This window comes from Aphidius gifuensis, linkage group LG5 (assembly GCF_014905175.1).
Source record: "Aphidius gifuensis isolate YNYX2018 linkage group LG5, ASM1490517v1, whole genome shotgun sequence".
Classification (NCBI taxonomy): domain Eukaryota; kingdom Metazoa; phylum Arthropoda; class Insecta; order Hymenoptera; family Braconidae; genus Aphidius; species Aphidius gifuensis.
The window spans coordinates 17,161,203-17,173,283 of record NC_057792.1 but is presented as its reverse complement, the minus strand read 5'-3'; the positions used below and the strand labels follow the sequence as shown (position 1 = coordinate 17,173,283).

The following is a 12,081-nucleotide window of genomic DNA, read 5'->3' as shown; positions in this document are numbered from 1 at the left end:
TCGTATTTTCATTTTTTTTTTTAAACAAATAAAAAAGACAATTTATAGAAGAAAAAAAGATTCATAAATTTAATTAAAATATAAAATATATCTAGAGGCATTTTTGTGTTAGCATAGTTGTGTACAGATTGCAGAAGACTTGAAAGAACAGATAGCTAGTAAAAAAAAACAAAAAAAGAAAAAATTATTTATTTTATTAAACTATGATAAAAAAAATTAAAGTCAATATTCTCTCTTGTTATGTTGATGATAAGCAAAAAAATGAAAATAAATCTAAAAATACAATTTGCATATTACAACAAGAATTTAAATATGCAACACACCTTGATCAAGGGTATTGCGTAATTTACCGTTGGATTGTTTGATTTATCATGAGAATTTAAATCGTTTAAATTGTTGAATTATTTTTGTTGTTATTTCACATATTATTGTGCTTTCACTTGTCCATCTTGTCAATATTATTATATATTGATTTATTTAATTCATAATTAACCTATAATAAATTTTAAATTACCAATACATTGTTGATAATAATACATAAATAATTATATTATTTTTAACATTTAAATAAATCGTTCGTTCAACTTTATACATTCCTCAATTATAACTGGTTTCTTATACCAGTTACATGTTTAATTTAATTTTTTATTTTTTTAAATTTTAATCATGATTTCATCTATAAATTATAAATTTATTTAACAATTAATATTACATAAGATACTGTGCAAATTTTATTTTCATTAAAATTGAAATTCTCTCGATAATAAAATCTTGAAATTTATATTACAAAGTACAAATTTCATGGTGTTTATTTTATCGAAAACTAATATAATTAATATAAAAAAATATAAAAGTTTTTTAAAATTAAATTTAGGTTTTTTCTTTGTTAAAATAATGAATAAATAATTAAAAATATATTTATCAAAGTAAATATTTATTGAGTATTATAACAAGACATGATGACTGACATAAATATAAATCTAAAATTTAAAAAAATGTCAATGAACATAATGGGCATTCAAGCACATGCCTGAAGGAAAACCTCAACAGTTGCTTGATGGAATTTAATGTATGAAGTTTACCCTTCTACAAACTCAACAGAAGTAATCGTAAAATCAGTATTTTAATGTCTGTGTTTGAGTCTTGAGAATCCTTTAAACTATAAGTGTAAATTTAGATTTTGCAATTATATATATCCACAGACAAATGACAGGTAGAATAATGCATAATCCTAATCACAAGTATGCACATCTTGTGAATGATTGCATTGTCTGTATACAACTTGTATTAAAAATATAAGTCTTAAAATAATAATGGCCAATACGTGTTATGTTAAAATTGGTTTGTAACATATAAGAATACATATTGCTCGATTTAAGTTTCATGTATTTGTGGTGGTAAAATATTTCTAGTGCAACAACTGTTATTATTATTCTTCTCATTCTTTTTTTATTTCATTTATCTTTTATCATTTTATTTTCAATGTCACGTAGTACGTTTCACTTGTTACCAGCATCTGTACCAACTGTTTCAAGTTTAAATGTCTTTTCTATATAATCTCTTGGTTGCTTTGTGCTTTAACATTCTCAACTTGAATCTATAAACCTTTCATTGAAATATATATGTATATTTTGTTGAATTTGTCAATGTGGTTGAATATCGATTGGTTTGCTGACGGGTAAATTAAACTCGGTTTACCAATCGTTCCGCCAGTTTCGTCTCCTTTTCTTCATCCTTTCGGAATTTTTACTTTTTTTTTAAATTCTTTTTTTTTTTTTGGTTCGAGGGAAAGACTGCGTCATATTGTAACTGAATGTCGCTGTCGCGCCGGAAATGTGATATCGAAGGAAAATTTAACGGACGTCGTTTCGTATCCTCAATGTTCAAAAATTTTATTTAATATGATTTTGACATTTTTATAAACTGTTTTTTCATTTTTTTTTTACTTGACAATATACAATACAAATATCGAAAATATATATTTATTTTTTTTTTTAATAGCTTTGATAAATTTATCGAGTCAAATATTTATTTATTTATTTTCAATTTAAATTAATGATTTAATTTAGTCGAAATTTATTGAGCAGATTTTTTTTCTCAATAAGATAAAGATAACTTTTGAATTATTTATTTTCGAACAATGAAAATTGCATTTTTCCAATTTATAGAAAATCAATCTTCAATGTTTTGTCTTATAAAATTTATCATATAATAAAAATATTATCTTAAATCCTTTTATATTCATATTTCTTATCACAAAGTGACAAGAACCATGAAAATTTATCCAAATAATCATACGCCTCGGCAAACCGATTTTATTTTTATATATTATTTTTTTTTTTTTGTTCAAATAAAAAAAATTCCCAAGACACTGGATAGTTTTTCCTCATCCAAGTTTGGTAAAATTGTCAGGTGGATTGACTCGATGGACCGTACATTAATGGAACTAAGTTGAATTTTATATAAAACTTTTTTAGCAAACGAATACGATCAAGTTCGATTTTTTTCCCATTCCAATATATATTTTTTTTAAGATCAAGATAGCCAATTTTTCACCTGGGGAATCTATGCTAATTTTTTTTTTCCTATTTTTATTGAATAGAGTGACTGTTAATCTTGGTGATTTAATGCTTGAACTTTTTCGCTTTTATGGAACTTTTTACTTATGGATTTACCTTTTTTTTTTTTGTTACAGAATATCTTGGATAAATTCAATCCAGGAGCAAGGCAACTTATCAATGCAGGCAAGGCGTATTTAAAGGCACTTCATGGTAAGTTTAATTACAATTTAAAAAATATTAAAATACTTGCGAAAAAAATTATTTCTTTTGAGTGTCAATTTTTTTTAATTTCAATTTATTTCAATTGATTTAAACGTCTTATCGTCGTTGGATTTTCACAACATTCCATGACTTTTTTAATACTCAAATTCAACATTTACTTTTATGTATTTATTTATTTTTTTAACCCGGAATTTTATTTCAACGTTTTATCTCAGATTTCAAAATAATTCGAAACCTTTTCTTCGTCTCCATTAGTCTTTTCATGGATAGTTTTATTTACTTACTTATTTTTATTATTTTTTTTTTGTCTTTTTACTCAATATAATATCTTCAATATATCACCCGTATTTTTTGACAAATAATTTTTGTTTTTTTGCTTTTGTTTATTCCCAAAAGACTTGGCACACTTGAATATATCCATCGTTATTCGATCATATTGTCCCTGATTGAGTCTAAATGTTTTTACACCCCTCACAATTTTTTTTTTTTTTCTTTTATATTTATTTTATATCTCAATTATTTCGTCTCAGTATTATCGAATAAACACCAATGATGTTTCATCACCACTCACAATGATAACACTAAAAAACATAACAAGCATATGAGGGGTGCTGAAAGACATGAGTTTGAATTAGCTTCCCTTCATTCTCAACAAATACACACAGGGGTTGAATATATATATATAAAAAAAATATAAAATAAAGCATAAAAAAAAGAAGAAAAAAATAATTGGCTTTTAAATCAGCAAGGGTTTATTCAATTTGCTTATCCTGCAAATTATTACAGTACAAAAATATCTTAAAAATAAAATTTTTTATTTAAATAATAAATTCACTAGAATAAAAAATACTGATAAAACGTAAATTTTTATTTATTTAAGCTTTAATCCAATACTCAATCATCAAGACAAATATTATCTCTTAAATTTATTTTCTTTTTTAAAATCTCTAAATTATTATTTTCATAATAAAAATGTCAATTAGGACTTTTAAAATTTTTTTTTATTAGTCAAATGCGTATGCTGAAATGATTGGGTTTTAAATATAGTGTAGCGTGTATAAAAATTTAAAAAATATATATGTAAACTCAACCCCTAAAGTTGTGAAAAAAGCTTCAATGTATAAGCGCAGCTTAAATCTGGCTTTGTCACAACCAGTAGTATGTACTCGTTGAGAATCGTGTCCAAAGCTTGAGAGAAATTTCTATATGGAAAAGAGGATTTAACCAAAAGAAAAAAAGTATATATCATGATAAAAAAAAAAAAAGAACAAAGAATAACTCGAATAAATCTGTAGAACGAGAGGGATGTATTTTACAATGTTTAAATGAGAAAATAAAAATGTATATTATTCCAACACGTAGGCAAATTTTTAAAAAAATATGTCGAATAATATTTACGATCAAGCCTTAAGTTCAACTTTAATAATTTTTATTTTATTTTCAATATAACCCAGTAATGTTTATACAATTTTTATAAAAATAAAATTGCTAATATTTTTTTCATTTTATTTTATTTTTTTTGATATAACGTTTCTACCCTTTATGACAGACACACACACACTTTCCTTCAACTTTTAAAAATTACCACTTTTGTTTTTACACCCTCTTGTGTGATTTTTTATTTTGCCTCACCCTGTTTTTTTTTTTCTTCTTTTTTTTCTTTTGACTCATTCACTTTCCTACCTGATCATTAAATTTTTTTGATTTAATAGCATGGAAATTTGCACTTGTGCATTGACTTGGTTCATTAATAAATGTATATATTTTTTTTTCCTTTATTTTTAAATTAATTATTTAATGATGAACATGTTTATTCAGTGATTCATAAAAATATACAATAATGCATCTTGTAATTTATTGTGAGATAAATTTACCATGCTCATATTCAACCCTCAAATATTTAAACAAATATATTAATGTTTTGCTTTTTCTTTTTTTTTAAACTTTTGTTCTCTTTTCTTATTTTATCTACTTCCGGTGCTTCCAAGCGAAAAAGGTTTTACAGTAGAACTTGAAAATCGTTTCACGATTTCAAATTGCTTGGGAATATCTATGAGACATGAAAAAAAATTTCTTTTTTTTCTTTTTTTATTCTAACGTGAATGACAGGGATTGGTTATGGTCTATTGGGATGCGAAATATTCGTTATACTGTCTGATATCAGAAATAAGTTTTTATTTTCTCCATTTCACTGTAAATGATTTTTTAAAAATGCATTTATCTTAATATTTTTCTTTTTCATTAATCAATTTATTTATTCGATTATGATTATTAAAAAAAATGTAGGTTCATGTTTTTAGAATTATTTTAGTAATGGGAAAATAAGGGTTGTGTTAATGTACGAGGGGTATTTTGTTGCACTTGTTCGGACGTCATGTCACATGCAGACATTGTCGTTTGCCAACAGTGAAAATATTCACATACTGAAAGTGTAATTACACTGGTTTTTCGTAGGAAAAAAAATTCTTTGTTTAATTTTTTTTTTACATTGTAACATACGTGTCGTGTAAATTTAATAATTTTTTTTTTTATTAAATTTGAAATGTGGATTAAAAAATAATATCTGAGTTTATAATTTTATTTTTATACAAATTAATTAGTACTGAAAATTAATTGTTCAATTTGAATTATTTAAAACTTGTTAATTAAGTATTTCATCATTCTCAGTGTTTTTTTATATCTTAAAACTTGTTTTTTACTAACTTTTTATTTGTAAGCTATTTTTGAAGTATTATTTAATTGAATTTTATTGTCTCCATCATGACAACTGTATTTTACTTAATATTTCTCTGAATTAATTGTACGAATACATACATAGACTATTATATTTTATAAACTGTCTCTAGTTTCAAAATGCAATGATATTTAAAATGCTTTTTCAAGTGAAAAATTATTCCATGAACATCTTCTTTTCAATATTAGTAATGAGTCAATTTTCTTTTGAGCTTTTCTTGGGGTAGTGATGCATACAAAATAGGGGAAAAAAAATATACACAGATTTTTTTAATCATTAAAATTCAAATAAATATATGAAATATCCAAATGATGTAACTAGTTTTTATTTTTTTCAACTTAATTATAATATTTTTTTTTCTAAAAGTTATAAAAATTAGTTTTTTAATAATTAAATATTTATTTTTTCATTAACTCTATTTATTTAATTCAAAATATGTTTATACATTGTGTATTAACGAGTCTTAATAACAAGTTCAACTTGCTCGGTTGCTGATTAGCCAGGTGTATATTATACAAATTTATAAACTTGTGTGTATATCGATCATGGCGTTAATATGGATATATAGAATTCCAATATAGTAGTTGTAATAGTAGTGATAGCTCCATTAGTGCTGAACAGTATATATTATTGTATATTCCACCATAATATTGCTACTACGAATATGTAAGGTATTTTAGATTAATCGTGATCCCAGTGATGAAATTCCAAGGGGTGATATTTTGATCATCAGGCTATTATCATCACTATTATTATTATGCATCCAAAACAGCATTGATAATCCTTTATTGAAATTTATAATCTGTTATTATTTTTAAAAATAAATATTAGTATAGCAAGTAAATATTATAATAGCCAATTATAAAACCCTTATTTTTTAAGGTTTCTTTTTTTTTTGTCCTTTCCTTGAAATGTTATATAATTTGTTTATGCAAAGTATAATTAAAAGGAAAAATGATGAATTACAAGCATTTTAAAAGAAAAATAAATTATTAGTATCCTTAAAAATAGCGGTATGAAAAAAAAATATTGTATAAATTTTTTTAAAAATACAATATTGATAATAATTTTTACTGAAAAAAAATACAATAAAAAAACAGTAAATTCAGTTCCAATTTACCCGAGTCCTTGAAAAATATAATTTGTTTTTTATATAACCTTCTGGACACGTGGATTATACTTTGTTTGATAGTTTTATTTTATCTTTTTTGATATAGAAAATTGCAGTTGATATGACAATAAAATACTTTAACCTTTCATTTGAAAATGTTTGATAAACGCAAAGAAAAAAAAATTAATTAAACAACAATTATTTAGATAACAGCAATGTTGTTGTTGTTATTTATTTTCCAATATATTTCCTTGTATCTATTGTTGCGTAATAAAACGATTAGTTAAAAATATCGATAAAAAAAGGTATTTATAAAGAAGACAATGAAGTAGTCGTTCTAAAAGTTTTAAAAGTTAATAACAATACATCAAAAACAAGTAAGTTACAAGCTATTTTTATTAATAATAATAATAAATAATAAGTCTATTTTTTGTTTATTTTCAGACGTAAAATAATATTGAAAATTTAATAATTCAAAAAAAAAAAATTAAAGATGAAATTTACATTTGCATATTTACTTTTTTTAATAATTATTTGTTTTGAATTCAATTATATAAAAACTGATACATCTAATGATCAATCTTATGAGCCAAATAACTCGATGTCATCTGAATGTATGGACTTTGGATGTCACGAAAACAGATGTTGGAAATACTGTCGACCGGATAAGAGTGCATGGTGTTACACAGAAAGTCCTCATTATCGAGGTGGAGCCGATCAATATATCAGTGCAAAATGCGAAACATACGAAAATTGCGGTAGTTGCTGGAGTTGTGAGTATGACGGTTGTGGTCAGGACAAGTAATAGTCAGCGATTGCAGTCAATTATCGATTTATATAATCAGCTGATGGGTCAATATTTTTGTTAGTATAAAATAATATATTTATTAAAAATTTATAATTATTCATTAAAAATTATAACCTGCTAAAAAGCTATAAATCAAATAATAAAATATTATTTGAAATTTTTTGAAAATATACAAATATAAAAGCAAGCAAAAAAAAAAAAAAAAAAAAATTAAAAAAACAGAATTAGAACTAAAATCAAATAAAATAAACCAACAATATAAATTAAATGTTAAAAAAATATATATATAAAAATGAAAAATTTAACGCTCTGGGTAATTATTAAATATAAAATAAGAAAATTAAAATAGTATATATAACAAAAGGAAAAATGTATAAGATAATCTATCTACCGAAAAATGTATATTCTGGGATAGCACAAAAAATAAATAAATAAATCAAATTATTATTAAATAAATAATAATTAAAAAAAAAAAAAACATTTCAATTACCTTATTGATAAATTTAATTTGATTTTTAAATTAAATATTTTTATATTTCTTAATTATCTTAAAAGGGTAAATAATAAATAATAAATGTTCATTGATACAGGAAAATATATATAAATAAATCATCAATTATTCAATAAATAATTTACAAACAATTTATAATAAAATTTAATTTAAATTTTCAAGTTTTATCAAGAAATATTAATTGATGAACTATATTCTCAATTTAAACAAAATTCTTTTTAATACAAAAAGCAGACAGTTGAGATGGATTTTCATGTGTCTCGATCCCATAGGTTTTTTAATTATCCCCTGTGGCTCATGTCCCGATTGTACAATCACTATTTTTTTTTCTCTGTCTCTCTTTCTTTCTCTCTTTTCACTATCAACAATCCGGGTATAACTCCACGTACCTAATTTCCGAAGCTCACCGATCATGTGGTAGTGTTCATCTGCAGTCTTCCATTATGGTGTGACAAATTGGTTTAGACTTTCCCTCTATATTCCCAAAGAAGAAAAAATAAAATATATTTATTCACAAATTTAAAAAACAAACAAATTTAACTTTATTTAATTTACATCAATTCAATGTACATAATTAATCATTTAATTATATATTTTATTTTTTTTTAAAAACACAAATTTCCAAGTTTATATATATACAGTAAATTTAATTTAATAAAAAAGATTTTAGTATGAGTGAATAATGAAATTAAAGACTAGTTTGTTTTTTTATTTTTGTCTTTTCTTGATGGATAAAAAAAAATTAGATAGAAAATGAGAGATGTGAAGTGAAAAGGACTCTCTGTCCAACTGGACATAATTGGATCCTCCTGAATTTTAACAAAAACCATTGTTCTTTTACTACACAAAAGTTTACATTTCTCTCTTGTTTTAATTTTAACTTATACTTATTGTTATTATCGTCATTTTATCCTTATCATTATCCCCACTTTCATTATAAACTCTATATTTGAAATTATTTTACATTAATGTATATAATATGCTTTTGTGACTGTCGCATGTTTGGCATGTAGACAAGAATGGCATGCTTTGCATCGCGTCATTCCAGTAATGCGAGTCAAAGTCTGTGCGTCTGAACTTGCCATCAACCCTCTGCTTATTTTCTTTTTTTTTTTTCCTTTTCTTTTCTTCCCTTATTTTAGTTGTCCTCTTCCTCAATTTTGCCAACATCCGATCCCCCTTTAGATTTTCTATTTTTTTGCTCTCTCTCTCTCTCTCTCTCTCTCTCTCTCTTTCTCTTGGCTTGTAGTATCACTGGAATTTATATCATCAAAGGTCGACGCTCCTCTCTCGCGTCTGCCACAAGTGTATACCACCGAGATGGTCCTGTGGCGTTTTCAAGTATGAAAAAAAATTATAATCATGATAATAATACTTATATAGATATATAAAAATAGTGTGAAGAGTAAAAATAAAAAAAAAAAATAAGACAGATACAGTTAAGAGGGACACTGAAGAAGCCAAAGTAAGTGTAGAGAAAGAAAGAGAGAGTGTATGAATACACAAAGAAAACTTGAAGGGAATATAGAAGAAAAAAAAAATTTTTCACTTCAACAAAGTCAAGAACGTAAAAGACAGAATGCTAAAATAGAAAAAAAAAAAAAAAAGTCTCGGTCTTTTTTTGTATATTATGAAGTGAAGTGTTTTATATATATGAAATACCAAAAAACACCATATGATCCTTTTTATTCACTGAGCTACAATGCTGTCACACTATTTTTTTTTTTTTTCTATATGGTTAAAAGTATACGATTTTATATAAATTATTTTATCGACATTTTAAAGTTTATAAAAAAATTGAAAAAATTTATTTTTGATATATCTTATTTTTCCAAAGAATAGAGTAAAAAAAAAAAAATTGCAAGATGAATATTTTTCCTGATAAAAAGTGGAAAAAATAATAATAATAAAAAAATGTATTTGAAGTAGATAAAGATACGTGTTGTATATTTGATCAGACAAGCTGAAAGTGAAAATTTAGTCGGGTCAGTAGACACAAAAGTATTGTGTGGGTCACATATCTATATAGAGTAAAATAAAATTCGCATGTTGCAAAAATAAAATAAAATGATTTAGAGTCAACCACAAATACCCGAGTCAGCCTGACTATTTTTTTATTTTACCCTACACATCATACACAGCTATATATATTTACTGATGCTAATGTTTGACGTTAAAAACAAAAATAAAAAATGAGGGGTGGTTTTTTTATTTGGGCAAGATAGGGAAAGAGAATGCGAATAAACCAGGTTGTATATACCAGTGGAATTTATTTCTGTGAATGTTGATTTCACGCATGGGACGTTAAGCTTGGCACACCCTTTCACTCAACCATAAATTTGCCCTTCGATTTTAACAAATTGTTGATAGAGAATAAAAGGTAGACAAATTTACTGAGTGTGAGTTTAAAACTAGGAGTAAAAAATATTAAATTGCATAATTGTACCTGACAGACTCACATGATTCTCATCAAATATTATATATTTTTTTTTATTGGAATTGCATGCACACATATATTTTCCATTTGGGGGATAATTAAAAAGAGAAAAAAATACCCGAGAAAATAATAAGAGAAAGAGGGAGAGAATTTAGCCTGAAATATTTTTGTATTCACTTTTTTTATTTTTTTCTTTTTAGAAAAACTTTTAGCCCCTTCTGCTGCGTGTATTTTTTTTTTCTTTTTCTCTTTCTCTATATTACATTTGCCTTCTCACTCGTCAAATGGGCGAGGTTGGAACAACGAGCAGCGAATATTAATTGGTCTTAATTATTCGCCTCGGTCAGGCTGTATACACTCAATGGTGGCAAAAAGTTTTTCGCTCAATGTAAAATGTCAGTGGTATACAGTGTAAGTGAAAACATAGAGCTAAAACTTGAAAAAAAATTATCATTTGCGTGTGAAAATTTTGTTGTCTGACTATTTTTACACCTATACTACTGAAAATTTAAAAATAAAACACGTATACATCAAAATAGAAGAAAATAAAAATAAGAATTGGAGAGAAAATTTGATCTAAGGTATAATAATTCATATTCAAATTTATTTCTCTTGTGTATATATATATTTAAAAAAAAGGGGTGTTATTATATTATTATTATTTATAATATATATATATTTTTTCTTCAAACTATGATCATTCTTCTTGCATGGCTCGACGTGAGTACAATGTATAGCATGTCTCAGGGGATGTTTGCCGGATGGTGGATACAATTCAACAGAGTATAGAAGAGAGAGAGAAACGAAAAAATAAAAAAAAGCGAGAGAATTGAGGAAGGAGAATTTGTTGATGGTGTATTGAAGGGGGTAGACGGTGTATATAGATGGTACAATCTCCCGAGGCGAGAAGGAATGCGATTAAGGGTTGATGGCTTCCTAAATACAAACAACCCTCAAAACGTAATCAACAAAGACAATTCACCCGTGGGGTGTTTATCTCACTTTATCTTTATAACACTGGACATTTAAAATGCCATGTATGAGAGAGAGAGAAAGAGAGTGGGTGATACATAGTGTGATGATAATAATATATTGGAAAGGTGGCAAGGGTGTGATCTGGTTTATATATGCAAGGTTATTGTCAATCGTTGTAGTATTACACTTTTACGTAATTGCAGTACTTCAAGTTGAATCTAATTATCGATATACAATTTGTCAATGTGATGGGATAAAATAAATTTAAGAATACACTTTTAATTGAGCTGAAAAATTCAAATTTAATTTTTTTTTTTTTTTTCCTTTTTCTTTGTATTATTTGGGTGGGTTTTTGATTTAAATGTAGTTTTATTATATATGAGTCATTAAATTGACCGAGGACCTTTGAAATTGATGGGTGGTTTCACATAAAACTAGGTAGAGCTTTTTTTTTTTTATTTCTTTAACTTTTCAAGTAGTGATATTTTTTTTTTATATATTTTTATTTCTTTCTCTCATTCGACGTGATGGCATCCGGCTTCTACTTATTCACCCTGCTATTGCTGTTAGATGTATACCAGAATAATTCCCCTTCAACTAGAATGAACAAGCTTCTATATTAAAATTACTTCCCCCGGTGAGAGCCACCGCCCGACGACGAAAATTTTACTCTGCTCTCTTCAACAACGTGATGTATAGATTACACGCGATACTAACATTTT

General features: G+C 25.4%; 1 protein-coding gene across 2 annotated transcripts in view; it reads left to right on the top strand.

Moving 5' to 3' along the window:
• LOC122857997 (putative uncharacterized protein DDB_G0282133) overlaps nt 1-12,081 on the top strand; it is a 72,843-nt gene that overhangs the window by 26,998 nt on the left and 33,764 nt on the right. For both annotated transcript variants that reach the window (XM_044160588.1, XM_044160587.1), the window contains one exon: nt 2,696-2,771. In XM_044160588.1, the coding sequence (XP_044016523.1) occupies nt 2,696-2,771 (76 nt within the window). The remainder of the gene's footprint in view (nt 1-2,695; nt 2,772-12,081) is intronic.